At 35.8% G+C, this 25,967-nt stretch overlaps 1 protein-coding gene across 1 annotated transcript; it reads right to left on the bottom strand.

Annotated features, from left to right (window-relative positions):
• Positions 1 to 388: 388 nt before the first annotated feature.
• Positions 389 to 25,633, bottom strand: LOC148166389 (glutaredoxin domain-containing cysteine-rich protein CG12206-like). Its single transcript, XM_088048994.1, has 5 exons — positions 25,258 to 25,633; positions 22,094 to 22,946; positions 11,183 to 11,416; positions 994 to 1,059; positions 389 to 846 (listed from the first exon to the last, which is right to left on the bottom strand). Exons 2-5 carry the CDS (start codon positions 22,928 to 22,930, stop codon positions 673 to 675), a joined length of 1,311 nt encoding a protein of 436 aa, XP_087905120.1. The 5' UTR covers positions 22,931 to 22,946; positions 25,258 to 25,633; the 3' UTR covers positions 389 to 672.
• Between the last annotated feature and the right edge of the window lie 334 nt (positions 25,634 to 25,967).

Below are 25,967 nucleotides of genomic sequence, written 5' to 3'. Positions count from 1 at the left end.
CCGACTATTTGGGTACGGTTCTGGGTATGTCAGGGTCAAGTTACTCACATTTGCTTATGTGAACTTTCATTGCGCGTAATCCTGCTTCCAGAGAAATTTTATTTGTTTGGGAATTCTGAGGATTTAAGTTTGATTCGTAAAAGGTTCGATTTTCGATATTTCCAGTCGTGTTTCGTGTTGATTTATCTGTAAATTAGTCGAGTCATAAATAATAATTAGTCTGTTTGAGCTTTGGTGTGACACGCGGTTTTACGTGTTTCTCCTAAAAAGTCATGGTCGCATTTACGTTTCCTTATTATCATCATTATCGCAAATATTTAAAGGTCTCCATAAGAATGGTGATGATGAAATTAAAAGTCTGAGAAATTTAGGGAAAAAGAAGTAGAAATGTGTTTTATTTGTTTTTATTTCAACACAAAATAAAATTTATACAAATATGACCTTAGAGCTAGAATGTTAAAATTGGCTAAAGCTAATTAAAATAAGTCGTATCGGTATAAGACTCTTAAAATTAAACAAGATTGCACTTTTAAAAGCCCCCACATGATAAAAAGTACAAAAGATTGGATGGAACCTCTGATATGGCAATGGACGGTGCAACTTCCGGCACCCCGGAATTATTGATCCTGTGACCAATGGGTTGATGGAAGATTCGAAGCTTTGAGATTCCGATTAACATGCGCTGCACCTAACTAATCCGACTTCATCACAGTTCATACATTTCAAAGCAACGAATTCGGTGGTGAAATGGTTTCGGTGGACGGATTTCTTACTTCCGTTGCAAACTTGGCACGGTAATAGTCGATAACCACCGCAAACTTTGCAGGTCGTACAAGCGTCCATGCTCTGCAACAGAAACTCACATTCAAACTTGTACTTGGGTGTAATTAACGAGCAGTTATCCGCAAAAGCGTTCATTTGACACTCGCCGACGTAAATAAAACAGTCCCTAGACTAATCGATTGGGGAGTTTGAACGATCGGTGGTACTTACCTTGAAAGGTTTTAATATTCTCCTCAGCTCTCCGGATTCGTTTAATCTCTCTATTGTCTCGGCGTCCTGGAACAAGAGATCGAATATTAGAACGGACAAGAGATGCTTCGATTATAAAGTCTACTTTTATTATAAAACAGGCAAAAACGGTAGTTTAGTTTGTGATGAACGCGTGGAGATGACATAAGAGTTGCTGCTCTACTTGTTGGACACGCGACATGTGCATGACATAAAAGAACTAAATTTCTGCCTGGGGCGTCTAAAAACATGAGTAACGGTTTCATAAAACGCAATAGAGACAGTTGGGGTGTGCAGTTTATCGAACTCGAGCAAAAAAAAGTCAACATCTTTCAATTTATGGGAAGGAAGACGAATTCACAACAACAACAAACGGCGAGAAGTCTTAGAACGTTCAGAATCAAAAAGCAATTATAAGAACGAAACAGTCTGCGAACTTAAATTACGCTCGAAACGTCTGGGTTTGGGTTGTCGTTATCAATGCGTATTTTGGAGTAAAAATCTTAACAACTTTAATATTCTTCCAGTGTCTCTTTTAATTAAATTTCAACATCCAAATTAAGACGTAAGTTTCCAACGGAAACTGCCTTCCTCCCTAGACATACCTGAAATCTGCGAATATTTATTGAGTTACCAGAAATTTGTGAGTTTCCCAAGTTTTTGACAATGCCGGAATATCAAGCGCCGAACTGTTAATTTTTCGCGAAACCAATTACCACAAAAATTGATTAAAAATTCATTATTTATCAGCTTGGAGTAAAACATTCAAATCACAGACACGTTTCTTGCTCTTTAATTATTAAAGTAACTCGAAATTGGATATTTGCGGTCGCCTGTTTATTTTTCATGCTCTGAAAGTCAGTTTTCTTCATAGTTGCAATTTTATGTAAAGTGAGAACGAAAGGAAACTTTTATGAGTGAACACTGTCGTAAAATAGACGTTGTATTATGACAATGTGTATTGCAGTTTCGAAGATTTAATGAGAGAAAAACAGATTTGACTAGGAAAATATAACTGGCGGCTTACATTAATTTTAGGAAAATCCTTCTAAATTCTCGATAATTTCAATAGTTATTTAGTTGATTGAACGATTCTCCAGTAAATGTAGCCTGAGCCTGCGGCGCATAGTTTTCAGGATTGTCAAAAATACTAAAGCTTCAAAATTATATTGTCTTAAATGTAGTCGAGCTATGAAATTATATAAAAAAAAATTTTGGTTTGTCTTCAAAAAAAATCTAAAATCAATTTTTCTTGGACCAGATTTTTGAATTTCCGCACAATTTAAGAGCAACTCCGTAGTAGTAAAATACCCAATTTGCATAATTTTAAAGTTATGATTATTTAAATTATCGAGTTGAACAGACAGTTTTTTAGTCCAACTTAAAAAGGAAAAATCCAAAAATTTTTAGTTATTTTTAAAAATTTTTGTAATTGCGCAGTTTTAAGGAATGCAAAAATATTTAAACCTCAAAATTTTATGGTTTTACTATTAAGTTTAAAATAAATTAAAATAAAAATTTCTAAAATCGATCTTTGTTGGTCTAAAATTTAGAAATTTGGCATAATTTAAGAGCAACTCCGTAGTAGTAAAATACCCAAATTATGTACTCTTAGAGTTAGGTATGATTATTAAAATTATCGAGTTAGTTAGACAGTTGAGAATTTTTAATCCGATTTATAAAGGAAAAATTCTTTAGTTCTTGTGATTACGTACAGTTTTCAGAAATGTCAAAAATAGCAAAACCTCGAAATTTTATCGTCTTACCATTAAATCCGACGGAGATACGAAACATTATAAAAAATTTTGGAACTTTTTGGTTTGCTTTCAAAATACAATTTTTTAAAATTGTTTTTTGGTCTAAAAAGTTGGCACAATTTAAGGGAGACTTTGTAGTAGTAAAATTCACAAATTGCTTAATTTTAGAAATTAGATTTTTTAAATTATCGCGTTGATTAAATAGTAAGGAATTTTTAGTACTATTTAAACAGAAAAAAATTAAAAAATTACTTCGATATTTTTCAAAAATCTTGTAATTGCGCACAATTGTCAGGAATGCCAAAGATAGTAAAACTACAAAATTTCATCGTCTTACCATTAAATCGGACAAAGCTATGGAGCTTTCTAGAAAAATTTGGAAATTTTCAGTTCACCTCCAAAATAAAAAGTTCTAAAATCGATCTTTTTTGGTAAGAAAAATTAAAATTAGACAGAATTTAAGAACGACTCCGTAGTAGTAAATACCCAAACTGCATTATTTTAGTGTTATGATTATATAAATTAGCGAGTTGATCAGACAGTTATAAATTTTTAGTCCGATTTGAAAAGAAAAAACAAAAATTCTTTCGTTTATTTCCAAAAATTTTGTTATTGCGCAGTTTCTAGAAATGTCAAAAACAGCTATGGAACTTATAGAAAAATTTGCAAATTTTTGGTTCGCCTGAAAAATAAAAGATTCTAAAATCGATTTTTTTTTATCTAAAATTATAAAATTAGGGTTAATTTAAGAGTGACTTCGCAGTATGTAGTAAAATACCCAAGTTTGTTTAATTTTAGAGTCATAATTATTTAAATTATCGAGTTGATTAGACAAGTTGGGAATTTTTAGTCCGACTTAAGGAAAAACTCAAAAATTAGTATAATTTGGAGAAATGTCAAAAATAGCAAAGTCGTAAAATAGACGTTGTACTATGACACTGTGTTGCAGTTTCGAAGATTTTAATGAACAAAAAATAGTCTTGGCGAGGAAAATATAGCTGGCGGCTTTGATGAAAATTAATAACGACACAGTCAAATTCCAGTCATACTGCGGGGTCTGAAGTAAGAGAAATTTGCATTTAACACAAATGCCTCCAGCTGCAATTACTCAGGTTAATTCCAATTGTTTGAGAATGAAAAAGTCAAAAGTTTGTTCTTTTTAATTTCCCCAACACGTCAAAAAACGCCGGTTTAAATAATTTGAGAGTGTAAACATCGTCGTGTACTTAATGAATAATTACCCTCCTCTTATGCCAAACTTTCTCATTTCGATAAAACCTAATGGCCGCGACGAAAACCAGCAAGATCTGATCCCCCACGGGTCGCTACACCCCTTTTACTTTTCTTGATTACTTTAATTGAACATGCTAGTCATCTGGCTCGTTTATCATTACCTGTTTTTCCCGCTGAATTCCAAACATTAGGTTAGTGTTACGGTAATTACACGTCCAAACAGGATGCTACTTCACATTATGCATAAATCTGCTGCATTAATTGCTCAAACAAAATTTGATTTTCGTCACTAGTAAAAGTCGAATTCGGTTTCGGTCTATTAATTCTACGTTTATTTACCAGTGAACAGTTGGATTTAATTAAACGTTCTAAGGTCGGAGCAATAGCCGATACATTGGAACGACTAATTGAAAAACATCGCCCGTTTGTGTCCAGTGGTGGTCCAAATTGGAGATAAATGGATATCGATGGCAAAAACTGGAGCCGCGTGCATGAAATTACTGTATTTGATGCAAATCTGCAAGGTGCAATTATCCATACTTCGATTTATTTAAAAATGAAATTAGGTGAGCGGAACTAGAGCATGAAAGTGCTTCTTTTTCAATCAAGTCTTACGCAACAGTCCTGTAATGGAGACCAACAAGTTTCTGTTCTTTTGAGACAGCCTGTATAAATGTTTCAAGATTATTTTTGTGGGTTTCGAGATCTCGTTTTGCCTAAATACTAAAATCCTTCTTGTACTCTAAAAAACTGGTGATTTACCTTTGACGAGTATTTAGCAAAAACTCCCGCGCGCTCTCGTTGGAGCAGACAGGAAATTGTACAACCATTTTAGCCTGAGGACAACCCGTTTTTCATTTTTCTTGGCCGCGTTTGTACAGGAACGAATTCTTTTTGGTTTGTTTTAAATGTTCCACCGCAATTGAAAAAGAAACCCATAACTGTCAGTGTTGAAAATAACAATAAGAAAGTGAAATATCAAAACGTAAAATAGAAATCTGTCCGAAAGCAAGCATCAGGTGGTTTGTCCTTTTTTCCCGGCGAGCCACACAAAGTAAATCTTGAATGCGATGTAAAAACTCGTTATCCTCGTCATCAGTTCGATCCTCGGGCGCTCGTCCTGACGCTTCATTTTATTACCCCCATTATGTAATTCCGACAATGGAGTCCACAGACACGTGGAAACCGACACCGCGGAATGTAGCGAACTAGGTGGTGCCTAGCTGTATCGACCGAGTTTGTGCACCTGAGGCGACTTAATGGATCCGTCTTGTGAGGCCCCCGGCTATTTTCTCCCAAAACGCTGTTCATCCTAATTTCGTAAAAAGGCGTGTCTCGCGATAGTCCCATGAAAAATATCAATTTTTCATCTCGGGAAGCGATCGATAGAATTCGGGACGAGTGCAAGGACACTTCTTTGTAGTCCTGCGCTTAAAAATTCCATGTGTTGTCGTTTCAGCAGCATTTCCAGGACACTGACCTTCGACCAGACGTCTTTCTTGCGCTCCCCGCTTTCACACTCTGTACATATTTCACAGAGAGACGGGGTGAATTGCGACGTCAAATTTGTTTTAAGGGATAAAGTGGATTGGAATTATCAGAACTAATTGGAATAATAGACGACGCCTATGATGGTGGCGGCGCTGATTTTGATCGATTATGGCAAAGATAGATCAGGCAGAACGGTTTATAAATCCGTTTCATTCCTGTCTATTCACTCGAAAAGAACGATTTTTAATCGAAATCCTAATGAAACTTGAATAATGAACCGATGCATGGAATAATAGAATTTTAAAATAGACCACCAGTATTTCGATTTTAGCCCAGTTTATATGTACATTACAAGAAAAAGTAGGGAAATGAGAGAATAATAAAACCACCTGATGCTCATTTTACATCTAAGTGTTCCCGTTCTTTGTTTTCTCTTCAAGCTGTCTAAACAGCTTTTGAGTGGTTTTCAACTCTTCCGCGATGCTATTAGCTCTTAAAAAAGAAAACGCGATTTTATTCAGCATTTTCGCAACTACTAAATTTGCCAAATTGGTAATAAAAGTAACGCGCTTGACAAACAAGGCTTATTAACGAGAAATTGGGTAATGAATGGCGCATGCAGTAAATTTTCACTGCTGTCCTCTGCATATTAAACTATTTATGTATGCACTGAAATTTACTATCCTCTGTTCAAAATTAAAAACATTCTAAATTCTTTAATATTTCTCTCTCCGTAAAAGATTTATATATAAGTCGCGCCTCTAAAAAGACCAGAAAAAGCGATCACGATTGCAAAGAAGTTAAGGATATAACTTTATAAGTACCTCCCGACTTTGAGCTCAAGTAAAACTACGATTTACTATTGAATGCGAAATAAAATCGAAAAAACTCCAAGCGTTGCATGACATTTCTACGCCGCAAATAAATAATTTGTCATAGAACATGATAAATCCGAGCATTATTTGAAGCGACAGTTTATTTGGGGTTTTTGCACTGAAATTTCGCGATAAAATGGAGATAAATTCGTTCACAATTTAAAAAAAAAACACGAATTCCATAGTTTCTGCGCGGCAAGTTTTTTTTTCACTATGAGCTTGAGGAAATGTTATTATTATGCCGTCTGTTTTTTTTAATTATTTTAAAGTTCTCAGTTTTATGCATTCATATTTAACATTTTTGATGGTAACAAGAAATCGTAATTCTTTTGCCGAGTATTTTTGACCTTGTTTGTGATCTTAATGTAGACCTTTTAATGTTTCGCTCCCAAAAATAGTTATTTTACGGACTCATTTAAGTCCATAAAATGAGCTTTTTTGCACACAATTCGTGACAACTAAAAAAAAAGCATAGTGATTCGACTTTATTTGATATATTCGGTACATCAAAGTGAATATATTATTTATTAAGTTTGTAAGTAAGTCTAACTTCTAACACAATTTTTTTCGCGCTTTTGGTAATTTTTTCAGAATTCTGCATTTTATTCAAGAAAGTAAACTTTTTTGTGTTTATTTAAAACAATCTATTTTTGTCTATTTTTGAGAAATATTAATTAAATTAATTATTCATAGTAAGATGTTTAAGCTAAAATTGTTGTTTGTAAGACGGATCTAAAAAGTTTTTACGGACTCATCTGCTAAACAACAACGAATGGTTCGCAAAAACTGCATTTTAGGTAATACCTATACTTTAGAACTATAATAATTATTGCTCAGAAGTTATTTCGTTTTTATCGACAAAAAATGTGTTTTCATATTGTGACTGTAAAAATTGAATATCAATTTTTTATTTTATTGCCTAAAATTATTTTATTAGTAGTTAGTTATTTAATATTATCGTAAAATAATATGCTCCTTATAAATCTCCAATCATAGGATCACAAATCTTTTTTTAAACTGCATATTGAAATTCTATTCGATTCTAAAGAAAATGTAAAGAACCTAAAAGAAACAATGCACAATATAGAAGAAATCAAAAGAAAATAAAGATGAATTCTATGTACCTTTTTAATAAAAAGAAAATGAAGATAAAATCCTGCAAGTTCAAGGAAATTTAAACAGAATGTGAGGAAAAAAATTGGACCAAATCTAAAGAGAATGCAGAGGAACTAAAGACTAATTGAAATTAATTGAAATTGATCCTGAGCTTCAAACTGTGAGAAGAAATTGATTAATTTTCATAGAACAAACAAGAAATTCTACAACTAATTGGATAATTTTTTTGGATTCGTTCTTAGAATTCTTTGGAGAGATTCTTTCATTTCTTTTTTTGATTTTGTAGAAGTGTCCATTTAATATGCAAATTATGAAAAATAGCATACAAGTTCGATTTGCAAACCTTAAAACTCGTTTTTTTAATTCATGATTAAATTTAATTGAAGATTTCATAGACCTGTTCTGCAATATCAGGTCCAAAGAGCGTAAAGATCTCGTTAAGTCGTAGCTCCGATTTTCCTGGAAAATTACTATGTTTCTCTAGTTATCTAATTGTACTTAAATGTAAACCAGAAATTGTAAGCACACTGAACCTTTGCATGTACTCAAAGCAGACCTCGAGTCCGGAGCAGACTTTGATGAGTGAAGTGGCAAAATGTCACAAATAACATCTAAACAAACACTATAACAATTATTGACATTTGCAATTAGCAAGATGGGAAATATATGTACTCCAAATTAATATTATGCTTTCAATGGCACACTCATGTGGCTTTGTCAACAGTTCTTGGAAATCTTATTAAAGCAAATGCAGACAGACCAAGTTATGTTTTCTTACCAAACTCTCTCAAAAGAACACAACAGCACTGCAAAGCTTTTCCTTTTAGTACTCACGAACTGATAACTAGTTTATGAATCAACGAAAGTGCGAATGTAAGAGTAGAGCCCACCTGAAATTTCATCGAATTTCATCGACTGGAGATTTTTTTCTCTCCCGGAACTCCCGGAAGACTGAATCTTCATTAGACCATAAACCCCACGGGTCGTTAACTTAATCCCGTAAATATTAGTTTTGCAATAATTTTAAGTGAGCTTGGGGCTTTTTAACGCTCATAAAAACCCCCGGAAGCCTTGACACGCTTTATTCGAGTTGTGTGTAATTTAATTTTTATACATTCTTCTAATAAAAATCTCGCATATTGCATGATCTAAGCAATACGACAGGTTTTGTTTTGTAAAATCGTGATGTGACCCACATCCGTGACCTCGATTGGGTGACAGTAGTGTTAGGATGCGTTAAGAATTCGACTGTGTCGCTTTCTACACGAATTTTCCAAACACCGAAATATCGACTTACAGGTGAATTAATAATAATTTTAGTCGTGACGACCAGGTTCCGGTTTGATGGATGTGCAAAATGGTTTCATTCACGCTTTTTAAGTGGCACCTATAAAAGTAAAAAGATTCGAGGCACAATACCATCGTAAAACTTAATGGCGCTTTTTGCATAAAAATATTAGAGTCGGAGGAAAAAGACACGATTTGATATCCCAGTTTTCTCTTCATTAGATATGTAATACAATTGACAACTTACAAAAAGTCGATTTCTGGGTTACTGCGAAGAAGTAACAAATGACACTTCGTTGTAACAAATCCGCGATGATTTCGCCGCACCTGCCTTCGAAAATCTCTTGACATTTGTCGTGGTAATTCTGCCGTTACACAATTCCATTTCTTACGCAATTTGTTTTTCTTGATCTAATTTTTTTCTTATTAATAACTGAATAATTTAGCAACGTTCCAAACTAAACCTTATCACAGTGGTAACCTACTTTACAATTTCGTGAAACTTTATAGCCAAGGTTGTTGGAGACGTGTTTTCTCACAAATTAAATGAAAACTCGTCAAGGTGCGATTCTCATTGTGAAAGGTCAGAAATGATAGTTTTGCAACAAATGCGCTTTTTGTGAGGTTCTAGAGAAATTCGTTTCTAATGGGTCGATAGGTTGGTATTACTACAGACTTTAATAACGATTTTTAATGATATATTGTGCCTATCGCAATAAGAATGTTTAGAATTTAGGTGAAGTATGACTTTCGCTGTCTGAGATCATTAATTTTAAATACACGTATAATGAATATTTTAATTATAATAAATGTTTTGAAATTAATTAACTGTACTTCCAAAACCGCTTAAGCAATTCCGTCTCAAGTTTCCAATCCGAACATGTTCGCTTATCTGAAAATCGCAGATAAATAATTAGAGTCGTAAAAACTCGAACATAAAATTTTACTTTCTGCTTCGGAAGAAATGGCCTTCTTTGGGCGAGTAATTGATGGTCGTTGGAATTTGTGATTTTGTACTTGTAGTAGACGAGACATTAATTTAAATCTGCTATTTGTGGATAAAGATAAATTTCTGAAGCGCACTCCTGTCATTCGTATTCAATTCCGTTCGATTTGTTTACTGAATTTTTTAACCCGGAAATGTCTTTTATGAACCGGAAATTTCGTAAAAATATCCACTTTGAAAGAACTGTGAGCGGACTAAACCAAATCCGACAAATCCAAGAATACGTTTGGATGCACGGAAATTTAGCAAGAAGAAGGAAATTGGTTAATACACGCTCTAATCAAAGGTGGTTGAAGGGGGTTAAGGACCTTTCCGAATCCAAAACTTTAATCTGCTTCATTGCAGCCCGGGGAGAGTGAAATGTATCAAATGCGGGGACCTTCAAAGTTTTAATGAAATGTGACCTATTTCCAGGTCTCGTCTCTATTTATTTACAGCTTCAATCAGGTCTAACTGGGAAGTTAAAATACGGGAAGAGTTGGTAAAGTTATGAATTGGGCGCATTCGCTTTTTCAACACACCGGAAAGTTTGAAAGTGTAAAGAAGCTTTAAAAATTGTCTTTGAAAGAAGTTTTTTTCTCCGGATTAACGACAGGTAAAAATAATTCCACATTAGTCCGGGCGTTTCCACGAATTTTTCTGTCAGAAAACACTCGGATTAAAATCAATGCAGCAGCGCATTTGTTCTGGGATAAAATCGGTGCGCCTCAGGGGAGTCGTTAAGGTTGGCGGTCTTACAACCTATTTTTCTAATTGCGCGTCTTTCCACCAACTGCTAATGAAAGTTCACGTTTATTCATAAATCATCGCAATTACATGCGACCTTGTAAATTTTCACACTTTTTTCCATCGACGAAGAAATGACCTCCTTCGACGGCCTAGTGAACCAATAGCCAGTGGTCGAGTGTCATATCCTGCTAGGCAACCGGAAATTCACATTCCTAAACTGCACACGTCTTCTTTCCGCTCGGAACAGACGGGGTCGAAGACCCCGTTTTCATGTCAGAGGACAAATACAATTTTCAAGCTTTTGTTGGGGATATTTCGTCAAACAATAACATTTTCTTTGGCCGGGATGAATGTAGATATAACAATCGAATTACCCTCATCACTGCTACTTTGAAAATCTGAGAGCCAAAGAAAAATCGCGTCAGAGACATATCCGCTGGAAATGGTAATGTCTGGCAGTTTTTTCGCCACGTTTGCATTACAAAACAAACCCGCTAATTACCCCTGGAAAACAAACCTTGAAAGAGTTCACCGCTCCCCCAATCCAACCCCGTAATAAAAATCCCTTCCCGGTCTGGTAAAAGCATCGACTTTCTCCCGACGCGACGTTTTAATCGGGAAGATTTCCAAGGTCGATCGAGCGACAGGACTAGGGAAGCAATGCTTCTAAAACTCACCCCAACGTGTTGCCCGTCGACGAACACCTGTGGCACGAGGATATGTTCGCAACGCATGCGTTCCCTTATTTCGTTTTGATACTCGTTGCTCATGAAGACGTCGCGCTCTTCGAACTTGATGAGGAGGGTGCGGAGGATCTGCTTCACCTTCATGCAGGCTTGGTAGGTCTCGCGGAGGATGCCCATCGTCGTCGTGTAGACCACCACCTTGCCGGCGTCCTTCTCCTTGTAGTTCTGCAAGAAAAAATTCGCTTATATTCCCCAATTCTAATCAGACGGAGTAGCACGGCGAAAGGGTCGTAGAAAAAATAGTGTACGTAACTCGTCCGCACTCGTCCCAAGAGAAATTTCTAAGTTTTGTAACTTGGCACTTTTAGTTCTAAACTTAGTTTCTCGAATAGTACATCGCACCTTTGGCGTGAAATTGCGGTAAAAATGAAAACCGTTTTCCCTTTTTATCACCCTTGATCCTGCAAACAGCAGCTTGTCACCAATTTCCGGCTAAACCCCGGACTCGCAGCTTAAGCAACTCCGGGTAATTGTTCGAAATAAGCTTGGCGCTGCATTATTCTTGTCTCGGTCGAGCAATCGATGCAATTTCAGGATTCAGACGGAGCCAGGTGTAGGTAGGAACACATTCCACGTGTCGGCTTTTCAGATCAATGTAAAATTATGAATTTACAATTTAAATAGCCGAGGATATACAGCGTATTTAGTTTTCGAGCGTGGGAGATCTTGAGCAAATATTTGATGCAAACTACGCGGGATTGTGACAATGTGGCAAAAGTTGAAAGAAAAATTAAAAACGGAGAGGCCACTTTGGAAATGTAAACAATCTTCAACGGCCGGAGATAATTTAGAGTCAATATTTCCGGGTACCGGATAAAAGGATCATAACATTTTCTTAGGGTTCGGTGGTGGCGCCACCTTGTTGGAACTACGTTAATTGGGTCATTAGTGATCAGGAATTTATACCCATATTAGTACAATTAGGTACGGCGAAGATTAACGATCATTGGGCCAAGGACAGTTTTTTTTTCCATAATGAGAACGGTTGAGACCCTCTTCACTTCTTTGTCAATGTCCTGAGGACCTGTTGATATCCAAACTTGACTCCTTCCTCTTGCACTCATTAATTGAAGAGCTGTAGCGGAACACACCGCTATGCAATCTGTCCCGCTACAGTATCGAGTGTCTTACAAAACCGTAATTGATGGAATTTTAGACCGTAAAACAGTCACATAATTTTATATTCCTGCCATATCACACGGACTAGATACAGCAGGAAATGTAAGACCGAACTGTTTTAAGGTGTTGTGCAACCAACTTTCCCGGACATCCGGTGAAAGTCCTTTTAAGATTCGGGAAGATCCTCTAGTTCTTTGATATCAACAGATAAATTTGCAATCGAACATCTTACGTTTCTCCAGAAAATTTCTAAATCCTCTAAAGAACCTACTTACACGCGGGAAGATTGATCAATACAATACTCGAGCCCCACAATCCGCTTTTTATTAAATTTACAGACTTGGAGGAGAAATTCGCCGATTTATAAGCGGAGGAAATTTTTTATAAATACGAAATAAAATTAAAATGTAGGCAAAGGTCGATTATCCCGCGTTTTCCTCCGTTTGGTCGCGAAACAAAATGGATAGCAAACCGACTAATGGCTATTTTAGTTAAGAAGTGAGTTGGAAAGGCGGAAATGATGCATGGGAGTTTTAAGAATGGGGATAAAAGGTGGATTTGGGGTGCAATTCAATGCGGTTTACGAGGTAATTACGAATTGCGTTTTTAGCGAGCAAACTCTCCCAAGCATTCTTTCACAGTTAAACTGTCTGTCTGTTGAAAAACTTCGGAAACTTTTCCGACTGTCTTTCCTTCAGCGAGCGAAGCGAGCAAGTTTCCCGACTGTTGGACCAACTTGGCAATTTTTCAGCGACTTCCTGATCAAGCACATCGCACAATTTCCTCAATTTCTGAGCAGAGGGAAAACTCCCAACAGCTAGTTGGTTCGCGTCTGGCTTTAGAAAGCAGAATGATTTGTATAGGAGGAAATGAAGCGCGAGGACGTATGAGAATAGAAACAAAGAGCACACCTTTTGTGGTGTAATTTTACGAAAATGGTAAAACTAGAAAACGGGATGTCTGCTCATGGCACCTGAAAATAAAATAAAGCAGATCCTGAAAGCTCAGGGCATTTATTGCGCGTCATTCTATTCAATATTCATAAACTCTCATGATGGAACCTGTGGATTGTTTTGCTTATAGCTCGTGGTAGAGTGAGTTGACGCTCGCTTCGCTGGCAATAAGACCCTCAAAAGTACGTAATTGGAAAAATATAAAAATGATCGTCGGAGAATGAATTTATCTAGTTGCTAATCTTTCACAGATTGATGAAAAAAATTGAGCGACGCCGGCGCCATTTTCTCTAATTTTTTCCAACACACGAGCGGAATGGTAAAAAGTGGTTTAGGGATTTTTTTTCTTCATCCAAAGCTATTAAAACGAATGAAATTGGATAAGAAAAAACAAAGTTACGTACGAGGGAAAAAATATCAAATTTTCGGTTTGAATTTCACCCCCAAATGAGTAATTTTGAAGATATGAAACTGCCAAAACCATTTTTGTGCTAATATGATTAATACAGTCGAATATCCATAACTTGAAACCTGAAAGAAAACCACAATTGGTTCGAGTTTTTATAGAAGTACCTAGATAATCCATTATTAAATTAAATGTTTGTTCGCATTTTTTTTTTCATAAAATTGTTTTTTAAAGAAGAAGAAAGAAGTATTTTTCATTTGTAAATGTAAATCTTCAAAATGTACATCGTTTCAACTTGCAATTTTTATAATTTTATGAAATTTTTGTTAAAGATCTGATTTTGATCTGATTTTTTAGAATATTTTTCTTCTTGTACTTAGAAATTTGTTTTCTGGCTCAATTCTTCGAGTGGGATATCGTTGTCAGAATCACTTACCAAAACCAGATTTTCGAAATAAAATTTTGAATAGTTTTTTCGGTTAGATCGGAGCTCTCCATATGGCGTATAAGATTTTTACACAACCCAGAAGATCAATTTTGTGCATCTTGTTGCAAGTTTGATGGCTATCTAGCACTTTTGATAAAATTCTAGATTTATGGTGACATTTAAAGCTATTAATCAACTTCAGAAGATTCAGGAAACTACTACAATATTATCTTTTACAAACTAATTCTGAGAAATTTTTCGAGTTATAGAGATGAAATCATATGTAAAATTTAAGGAAAACGCAAGGGAATAAAATAAATTTCGAGAAAAAATCGAGTAATAGAGGTTCGAGTTGTGGAAGTTTGACTGTATTAGAGTAAAACTGATGGGGTCAATTTCGAAGGCTATTATTTCTTTTTCAAGTAAAAGTTACAGCTTCATAATTAAAACCGATTTTGGGGAAACTGAAAGTCCATCAATTTTTATCACAAATTACAAACATAAATATTACGACCAACTATAAAATCAAATTCCTGGTCTCCCCTCATCTAACTTCCCAATTTTACATTAGTTATAGACATTGTCACTAAAATGTTTGGTAATTTTATTAGCATCCATTAAATCGTAATATGGCCCAAATAAACAAAACAAAGTTAATGTAATGCAATCGCTGAAAATCAGGCCCAATATGGGGGCAAAATCCAAAACAAATATTTATTTCAACAGTAGTTTGTATGTTTGTCGATTTATGCTAACAGCAAAGCATCATGAAAATTCTGACGTTCTTTCTAGCTTTTTATTTTCCGTCGTTGTTATTCAGGCTGCATTAGAAAAATATTTTGTATCAGTGCCAGTGTAGTCCGTACAAAATGAAATGAATAAATCTCAATGTTTTCAATTACAGCACGGTCTGTCCTTGCACAAAATAATCTCTTTGTAATTGAACACAAATTACATATTACGCAAAATGCTAGCGTTCAAACGTGCATACATCGTGGATTACACAGGTAACATGCCCGTGAGGTAAACATCTAACTTTCAACATAAAAAGTTTCTTGTCAATTACACGTAATTGCTGCGATCTCCAAGTTGCATCGAATCCAACCCCTTTACCTCCCTTGAAATTTTCTATTTTTGCGAGTTTCATTAAAAATTTGTTCGTGCGATATTCCCGTTCCGATTAATGCGCTTCGCTTAACAAATTGCTCACAATCCGATCTCTGTTCTGACGCGTGTTTTTGTGAAATAACACATCGTTAAACACTCGTCATGTTTATTCGAATAATTGAACTTGAACGTGTTTAAAACAGCGGAAAATAGTGCGTTTTATCATAATTTACCCATCAAAGAGCTCCAATTTATTACAAATGCGGCGCTCACTTCACACACATTCGGTTAATTGAGTTACGGCGCGCTTCTTCCGCTAATTCAAAAAGTACAAGTCGGGCGCCGGAGCCGATACCCGCTTCTAACCGGAACTTACGGCACGTGTGTGTGTGGGATGGAGGTTACGCCCGGAATAGAAAGGGGTAAACAGTAATCTGAGGGATGCTATAGTTGGCTGGAATATTTTTCTATTCATTTTTTTTCCTGTTTGAAATGTTTGCTTTGGGCGTGCAACCTTGAACTTTCGAGTCGTGAGACTCTTGAGCAATCAATTGCAATAAATAATTACTGACTGGGATCTTCTCTAAATTATGTAGAATGGAGAATCGAAAAGAGCGCTAATTTGGAGATGCGGCTCTCAACGTTAATTTTACACTTTCGTTTAATTATTTGTGGGAATATTAAAAGACAATGAAATTTCTACTATTATGTCTCCGTTTTCCGGACCGTTTCTTCTAATTAGAATCCTGTCTTCTCTTTTATTCCGCCAATTTAAAAACAAAGAACCAATCATCACAATGGAAACATTTCATTTAATTGGATTTGGAGAACTTGTCATGATGTTCTGATGGGCTTACAACTTTCAACTTTATTTAGTTGATGCGAAAAAGAGTTAACGAGATGAAAATTTCCGACTGTCATTGTGATTATTTTTTGTGCCAGTAATAATGGAAAATAGAGTTAATTAAAGTACGCGATCTTTTCAATGTGGGAAACTCTTTTGATTGGCACGTTTTTACCTCACGCAGCCAATTAAGCAATACAGATATGACTCAAGTTGAGTCATTGAAACTGGGTTAGTTCGGATTAATGATCTTTACCATTAATCTCATGGAATTTGGTCGTTGATACTGCAAACAATAGAGATTTATGGTTCTGTCACCTTGAACAGAAAAATGCGGAAGTCTCCCTATCATAGAATTATCTTATCTTATTTTGTCATAGCTGATCCAGTTTTAGAAAGTCGGTGCGAATTTTTCCAACCTCCTGCTAACTTAATTAATTTTAATTTGTGCACTAAATAGATAATTACCCCGGCGCCACGACAAAAAAGCGTAATGAAATCTTTAGAAACGGGTCTTGTCGCCAAGCTTTATTTTTCAGCGACCTTGCAGCGAATTTCTGCCGACCTTGTGTGTTGAAATGCTCTGTTTTAAAAGATCGATTATGAAAATTCCGGGATTAATTTATAAATCCTTGTGTATTTTAGGATAAAGTCATAATTAAATTAAATGGGGTGTATTGATTAGGGTTTTGACTGCACGAAACATTTTTATTTGCGAAACAACGGATGTTTGAAACGGTTGACTTGTTGCATTCTACTCCACCCATCGTTTTTTCGGTGGATAAGAAGATAATGCAGCTATTGTTTTGTAACAGTGAATGTTAGAAATGCAGAATTGTTGAAGGGAAAAAGTAGTTAAGAATGGGATCACGCTAGGATGATAATGAAAGTTTCATGAAAAACAACGCGTATTCATTTGAACTGCAGCTTTAAAGACCATTAAAAAGGTTACGAGCCCGAGATCTTAAAATAAAAACGGCCGATGTTTGCGTGGGAGGTGAAAACATCAGTACAAAATACAAAAAGTTTGCTGAGGATTTTTGCGGTTTCTTGAAATTAAAGAGACGACAGTAGTAAAGAAACGCAACGAATTTAACATTCCAAAACTGGTTAGGTGTACACTAAAAGTTATGCATGGAAGTGGACAGTTAGTTTCAAAATATTTCATATATCAAAGATCAGCGCTCTGGTATTTAACTAATTATGAACGAAAACAGCCTAAGTGGAAAGTTAAAGTGGCCTTCTAACCTTTAACAGCTAATTTACTAAATGAAAACTGACGACAAAGTAGCAGTTATTTGGTTATTCGTGTTCTTTCTTCTTATCTCCCTTTTACTATTTTCTTACTTTTGTAGTCACTTTTTCTTTCTGTCGGCCATGAGGAACAGATTTTATTGATTCTGCAAATACAAATTACTACAGAGGAGTGTCCACATCTCCTTTCCATTCAAAGAAATTTTTACTGCTGTCTAACCAATGTTTATCTATGATGTAACAAAATTCCAAAGCATACGCAATGTATCAAAAATATACGCATATCTAGAGATCTCGTTATCTTTTAATTGACTCTCTAAAGTGGTCAGAAAGATCAATTTCCACTTTCACAAAGTGTCTAAAACTATCGTTTTTTTAACTTTACAGAATGAACGAAAAAATATCCGGAAAATATGTCGTAATGTGAAAAGTGCGTCCTAAAACCCCAATTTTAGGAGTCTTTTTTCTATTAATATCAAGTTTTAATTCAAGACAATAAAAAACAAAATGCAAGAAAAATTGAACCAGAATTTGCAAAGCAATGAGAAGTTAATCAAAATCTCAATAAAATTAGGGAAAGTTGGTCGAAATCATAAGGAAATCAGCAAAGAAATCAGGGGAAGTCACGTGGATGTCATTTTTTAGTACTATTAACCCCTGAGAGGATTTAAAGAGAAACTATGAAGCTATAGAGACCAGAAGTAAATCCAAGAGGAGTTTAACGAACGATTCAAATAAAATTTAGAGAAAATTTATGCACAACTTAGAAATAAAATCCGCAAAAAATCTACAAAATTTAAACAAAATTTGCAAAGCAAGAAGAATATAAAGAAGGGAAAGTTAGATGAAATCACATGAAAATCAGGGGAAGTTACATGGAATCACAAGGAAATTAGGGGAAGTTGGACGAAATTACAAGAAACTCAGGGGAAGTTGGTCGAAATCACTAGGAAATTAGCAAAGAAATCAGGGGAAGTTAGGTAGATATATGCCATTTTTTGAACTATTAACCCCTGAAAGGATTTAAAGAGAAACTAAACTAAACTAAACTACTTTAAAGAGACCAGAAATAAATTTAAGAGGATTTTAACGAATGATTTAAACGAAATTCAAAGAAAATTTATCCACGACTTGGAGAAAATCCAAGATAAATTCCGCGAAAAATCTACAAAATTTAAACAGAATTTGAGGAATATCTAGTGCATTCAAAAATAATCAAAAAACAGCCCAGAGGATCTAGAGAAATTAAAAGGAATCTCAAACACATCTAAAACGATCTAAAAGACTCTAAAGAAAATATCAGAAAAATATAACAAGTGTTACGCGCCTTTTTCCGGAAAGAAACTACACACGTAACTTTTAAACTCTGTATTGTTAAAAAACTAATTCCAAACGAACCTTGAAAATCCAATGAGAAACGAAACAGAATTCGGGTAAAACTGCATTTTGTAATTTAGAAAAATCAAGAGAATCTAGTAAATTTAAATAGCTCTAAAGTTTCTGAGAAAAATATAAAGAAAATCCCAACATAATTTAGAAAATCTTGCGAAAAGATGAATTTACAGTGAATAAAAATTCGAAGAAAAAAGTAAAAAAAATAAGCATCTAAAACAATTAAGTCTTACTCTTTAAAATAATTGATAATAATATGTAAAATCTAATCATTAAAAAAAATTGAAGAAAATTGAAAAAAGTAAAAGATCAGAATCACTCATTTATGAAGAGACCAAAAACAGTTTAAAGAAATAAAGAAAATCGAAGACTCTACGGAAAATTGTGCAGGATTTGAAGCGAATCCAAAAAGAGAATTCCGAGATTGTAGAGAAATGAGACAAATCTAAAGTAGGGATAAATAGAATCGATGAATAATCTGAAAAAAATATAAAACAATTTAATTTCAATCAGAGTCCAGAAAGCAATCTTAATTATTGTCTCAAGCGCCCGGAGCCTCAACCGCCTTTAATCCGCCTCTGAAAATTACAATGTTCTTATCAAAAATCCTGAACAGTTAGTCAACACATTGCCCGTATTAGACAATCACCCCATAATTAGAACCAGCCTGTTCCGGAACCGTAATTAATTGTGACACGTCGGTATTTAGTAAACACAATTTTTAGAGAAATGGTTCTTCCGCATTTACGAGCGCGACTTTTATGAAATACATTGCTGCACCACTTGCGTTGCGGAAATGACCTCAAAGACACCTGCATATTTTACAGAGCGTTTATTACAAATCGAGTAAAACCCAAACAAGATCAACAATAGAAATCCCGGAATTTTTGGTGTTTATAAAACGCGACTTGATCAAAACAATTTTCCCAGTTCGTTGTCCTCAAGCTCAGTCAAATCAGTACCGTGACATCAGTCACCTGCACTTCCATTCTCGGAAAATCTCGCTTAAAAAACCTCAAATTGTTGCGGTTTCTGGTTTCGCTCCGCCACTCGCCACACCTTTCACTTTCGCATTTTTCGGCTAGTATTGCTCGCTTTTAATTGATTTTGTTGGAAATTGTTTAAAATTTGCGCAATTTATGTCGAGCTTTGAATAGTTGATTGAAACAGCAAGAGCGAAATGTCAATCCGTTTCACGCTCACAATGTCATTATATTCTTGGCATTTCATATTATCTTACATCTGAAGTCTGTCTGCACAAGCAGGAAATTTCGAACAGCGCTCTATTGTTCCTCCTTCATAAATCATTTTTTCCACATCAATCAATTGGATGCATGAAAATCCGCCACGGAACAATTAACCAAGATAAATGCAGAGATGAAAATAGACTGCGGTTTCATCTTACCTTAAAATACGCCATGTCGGAGTAGAAAGCGACAGTTTGACGGACATGGTTTTTGTGGCCCCGAACGGTGCCTTTTTGGCTCAAAATTCGCGGAGACGACATCAAAGACACGCACACGGTTCATACAAGTACTTTTATCTCTTATCTCCAATTACACAGGTGACTCAAATCGTAATTACTCATTATCAGATTGTGATTTGTAGCGATTGTGCTTGAGAAAAACGATCGTAAAGTATTTCTCATAATCCGAATATTAATAGATAAAACTAAGTGAAATTTAAATTTCAAATCGCGCGCCTTCGAATTGAAGTCGTTAGGGCGCGAAATTTGAATTTTAAATTTTGCTCGCAGTCTATTTTATGCAATTCTTACAAAAACTTGATTCAACTTTTACAGTTCCACTAATCATAGATTGGAGATAGTTAGATACAAGGTAACATTTCAAAAATATTTTTGTGTCCGTTCACTGCCTTTCTAATTTCCCCTCGTAAACAAATAAACAAAATATGATAATCACCGAGAAAAAGTAAATTAGAATGAACGTGTTATTGCACTGTTATCAACGTGATTAGCTAATTTTATCACAGTTTGTTAAATAATTTTATTAAACCATGTGGGGGCGGTTTAATGAAAATCTGATGTGGTGAAAATTGATTTTCATTTAATTTGTTAAGTAGAGCGGCGGTTGTTCACTGCATTTAATATATTGTAGGTAAGATTGTTTTTGGCCTCATGAATTGTAAACGTCAAATTAACATTCAATTGACATCTTCGGAAACACTAGATTTACAAGCGCCCTGGACGTTTACACACGCCGTGCGGTAAAAATTGCCCAAATCGTCTGCTCTTCAGATGCGTTTATAAATTAAAATCACTTTACCATAATGAAGATTGATCACCAAAGTGGAATCTACCTAAATTATTATCTCAATTGAGACAATATTTCTATTTTTAAAGTAATATTAAAACGTTTTTTATACAGCGCCATCTTGTGTACTTTTTGTGCACCAACTACAAAATTGACAGAATTGACAGATGATGAAATTTTTAAATGTCAGATGTGACAGTTCTCATGAATTTTGAAAAACCCAATTATTTAAATTAAAGTTTTTCGGCCAAAAAGTTTAATACAACTCTTGTGCGTTAACCATTTTACAGCGCTCAATCATTAATTAATCGTCGTGCTTCAAACTGATTTCGCGCTGTAAAATGTAAGTTACCACACGCGACTATAAATAACTATTAATAACTGGCAAAGTGCGAAAATCTGATTCTACATATTCGGAAAATTTTGCTAGACCCTGACTTGATAAAACGAAACGGACTAACTCCGAAGTGTTATTAGAAGAATTAAATTAACACCGAATAGCAGGCCTCGTTTTGTTCGCAATTGTTGGTAGCCCTGTTATATATCAATTTCGACATCTGTTACGTGTTGACAATGACATATTAATTAAATTAACCTCAAACTGTCAGGAGAGACGATAACAGCAGTCCTACCAACAAAATCAGTATTCTAAGTCTCCTTTGACGCAGTTGTGTTTTACTAGGTTACCAACTTTTTTCATTGAAAACTTGTATGTGCACTTTTGAACGTAATCGTGATTATTACTTACGTTCGATTCGCATTTTTCCAATTACCTGTCAATTAAGATTTTTGCCCTGTCATATTATTATTAACAATAAATTAAAACGACATTTTTTCGAAAGGTAACTGAATCGACCTTCGGCCGCAATTAACAGTCATTTTCTGTGTCTTAAAGACTACGAAATCTGAGCATCCGCAGCTGTGCATCATTCAGATAAGAAAACAGAATGCGCACGTCTGCCAACTGTTACATAACAGAACTGCTAATGTAAAAAGCGCTAATTGTCCGATCCTTTCCTACTTTTCGTAAGGACGAATGTATCAAAAAATGAAGTTGGTGTCCTTACCTTCGCAATCGAGTTGATTTGTAAGAAAGTGGCAATTCCAGCTCTGACCCGGTTTTTGACCCCCCTCACCGTCCCTTTCGCGCTGCGTATGGTCGCGGCACTGTCTCCCAAAATGTCTTTATATCCCGCAAAAGTTTCATCCTCCTCAACGTCCTTTTTGGGCACTTTTTCTTCCTCGAAATGTTCGTTTAAATGGAACTTGTAAAACACGTCGGATTCAAACGACAAACTATTGGCACTCTGCTTCTCTTCTTCTTTGCGTTCTTCGTATGATTTGACCACCACGTTGTTCTTCCGTTGTCTGATGTCCTGGAGGAGCGTCTGTGGAAGGTTTGTTTGTTGCACCGGAGAGACCTTCCCACTGGTCAACGAGTCACAACTGATGTTGCTCTCGTTATCGTCACTATCCGTAAGACTGGAAGCTCTCTTATGCTGGATCAGCGTCACCGAAGTGTTCTTCTTCGGCACCGGCGGCGGCGTACTATCCAAATCACTGCAGGTACCCGAATCCAAGGTATCACTCGGCGAGATTTGCCCACTGGACATGACTGCACAATTGTAGAAAAAGTACGCCGTTGACCGGTCGGTGGGAGCCTCCCGGTTGGTGATCATCTCCGGCGAGTTCACACTGATACGAATACACGGCGCCACGTCGCATATCACGTTTTCATCAGGGTTGATGCGGATTTTCACGACATGACTTGGAGAATGGTCGGTACTGACTTGTTCAGGGAATGGCGTGAACACGTCGTCGTGTTGTACCGTTGTCGAGGAGGCTGGAGGGGACCGGCGAGTCTTCGGCGGTAGCGGCGGAGGTGCTATGCCGACTTGCTCCATTGTGGCCGAGAGGCTGCTGCAAATTTATAAACATTGAACGGCCTTTCTAAAGTAGGGGCGCCCTCGGACAGGGGCGGGTCGAGGCAGCCGCTGGGTCGCCCAAATCGGAACTTTTCTAGCTAAATTTCTGGTTTATGGATCCCCAGGTGTTTATAAATGTTTATGGCATCAAGGGTGGCTCTGGAATTCCCGACATGCACTATTTTATCGGTTTGTTTTTATAGTGAATACTTCAAACCACAACTACACGTCATTTTTCCTGCAGAGAAATACCGTTTTATAATTAAAATGAGGAAAATGAGGAGATAAGTTAAACACCTGTAATAGATGGACGTCAATTTTGATCAATAGATGGCTCCACAAATAACCGGCAAATGACTTTTGGAACAGTTTTTTGGATTTATGATTGCGGTTAACTACAAATGTCAGTTGAAAAAATCGGAACCCTCATTTGTATTGTGCGGCAATTTTTTTTTGACATTTCATAGCGCCCTTGCTGCTAAAAACATTTATAAACACCTTGTATAACAAATTATTCAAAGTTGATTTTAAAAACGCCCCTGGAAGACGTCAATTTGTAGCATTTGCCCATCAACCGCATGCATCGTTTCGCGCTCAAGTGGTCATGTTAAGTTATAATTACATTTCCAGTGCATTTTATTTCCATTAATCTAAAATATGTGATTCGTTTAATAGTTCACGCTATCAGCTTGCACGCTCTTTTCCTTTCGTATTTAATTACTTTAGAAAAGTATTATGTCACTCCGGCAACTTTCCTCCACTTGTTAAAACACACTTAAAGATTGGATAATAAATCCTTTATTGCACAAAACTGACATTTCAATTTAGTTATGAATTCCTGAAAATCAGCGACTTTACCGTAATCCGGTGATTTACAGATCTCCTTCAGTCAATACCGGTTCTAGATCAGTTAGCTGTTTACAGTTTGGTGTAATTAGTAATCTTGTCAGCGCTGTATAGATGACTCTGTTGTAATTCGATTCAGGAAATGTATGCAGAGGACACATTACACGACTGTATATCACTTAATGCACATCTGATTAGTCTATGGTTTATCCGCAAGATAATGGACTTAATGAACTGATGGTCGTTTTTTTAACAGTGAACGAACTGCTGGTGCAGGTTTCTACTACTCCACATTCACATGATAATAAGACTCATAATTAACAACATAAAATCTAAATAGCATTCATAGGAATTTACATCGACTGACAGCGAAATTTAATTTACATCCTTTTAGTAACATTTTGGGAAATTTTGAAGTCGCCAACTAATTAGTCGAATGTACGATATGCAGATTATTTGCATAAAAGCGTTTAGAACTCGTTTTAATTTGCAATATCAATTTAATATTAAGCGGTGACGGGTTTTCAGGTTTTACGACTGTTTTTGTCGGTTATTTATTAATGTAAAGTCATTAGAAGTACACACCTACAAATTTAAATATTTGAGTGTTTTCTAGAGGTATAAAACTCTTAAGTAAATACTTAGTTGTGGGAAAGTTACAATTTCTTAAGTACTGAGATACTAAGTGTGTGAAAAACGGAATTACATAAATTATAACCGCTACTTAAAGCAGATCACTGTAAAAACTTCAGCTCTACGTCTGATTTCATATTTTAATTATTGTACGGTTTAAATTGGTAGCTTCACAGAGGAAATAATTAAATTTCAAATAGCGTATTATACAACTTTTATATTATGACATGATATACATATAAATTGAAAGACATTATCCAACGTGGTCAAAGACATTATGTAACGATTATGTGGAATGTAGAGTATGAAATTTAAGGCACAAATGTACTTTTTATATAACTATGTTCTTTCCACAGTATGATCTAAATATTTGGAATAGTTGCTTAACTATTATGGAAATTATTGGAGCACTCAAAAATCATGACGAATTAAACTGTCTTCAGATCTGTTGGATCTAATTATTCTTCACTTTTTTTTCATTTGTTTCGGTTCTATGTTATATCGTTCTTTAAATTCTTCTCCTGTCTTATTTGTCTGTAGAAAACAGATCTCAAAATGATAATTTTAAAAATCTCAAAAGAATATCTGCATGTGAAAGTTTATTAAAAATGTTTGGATATTCACTTATTTTAATGAAAGGTTATCGACAAAAAGAAATTAGAAATTTTCAATTAATTTTAGTTCTTTATCAATGTTAAAAAGTGCACCATCTGTCTCTTGAGCTCATCTTTCGCTCCAGAATGCTGAATTAGCGTCCGAAAAGTTCCAATTCGTGCACCAAAGACCCCAAATGAAACGAAACGTGTTCGTGATACGATCGCACTTACCCAAGTAAAAGTCGTCCCTTTGTAATGTAAACCTGTGCACTGTCACGCCCTCATTAAACCCAAAATATCGAATCACCAAAATCGAGTTTCAGTCGCTCTCGTTTCAATTAGTACCATCCATGAACCCGATACGCTTGTACCAATTCGGTACCGGTTTGGAACATCTGCAAGACGCGTTTTTCTTAATCGCAAACACCCAAAACTAATCACTCGATATTTCGCACCAACACAGCACACGGTACGTCAATTAACGGCATCGAGTGGTACCGACTAACTGTACGACGGACACGGCGGTCACTCCAAGACTACGAGCTGTGCTACTTGTGCGATCGCAGGCTCCGCTCAGAAGGCGGCTTTCTCGATGACATTGGTACTCTCTCCGGGCTTTGAGTCATTTTCGCAACCCCGGAGGTACCACCCGAAATTCGCGTTGGAAAGCGGTGATGAGATGATGATTTATTTGAGAAGGACAGGAGAAAGTTGAGAAGCGATAATGCAATTTGGGAGGAGGGTGGAGAAGAATATTGATTTCGCATTATTCGCGGATTAGCGTAATAGTACCTTTGTTACGCAAGTGCAGGGAAAATGCACGATCGCTGCATAAACGGTGCACTTTACGGAATTGCGGGAAACTGAACTTTCTAGAAGATTGTGTTGTGATCTGGATATTTAATGGATGTAAATCGTACGGAATTAAACTCCGGTACTAC

This window comes from Gnatocerus cornutus, unplaced genomic scaffold, assembly GCF_029298725.1.
Source record: "Gnatocerus cornutus isolate USDA-ARS CGAHR unplaced genomic scaffold, icGnaCorn1.1 ctg00000023.1, whole genome shotgun sequence".
Lineage (NCBI taxonomy): Eukaryota > Metazoa > Arthropoda > Insecta > Coleoptera > Tenebrionidae > Gnatocerus > Gnatocerus cornutus.
The sequence above is the reverse complement of the archived record's forward strand: the minus strand, read 5'-3'. Positions and strand labels throughout refer to the sequence as shown.

Bases quoted from the DNA above. Each gene is read 5' to 3' on its own strand.
- LOC148166389 (XM_088048994.1), bottom strand. From the start codon at position 22,930: ATGGAGCAAGTCGGCATAGCACCTCCGCCGCTACCGCCGAAGACTCGC. The intron at 11,417-22,093 runs GTAAGGACACCA...TTTTTCTTGCAG, and splicing joins AAATCAACTCGATTGCGAAG to AACTACAAGGAGAAGGACGC. The intron at 1,060-11,182 runs GTGAGTTTTAGA...CTCTTGTTCCAG, and splicing joins TCGACGGGCAACACGTTGGG to GACGCCGAGACAATAGAGAG.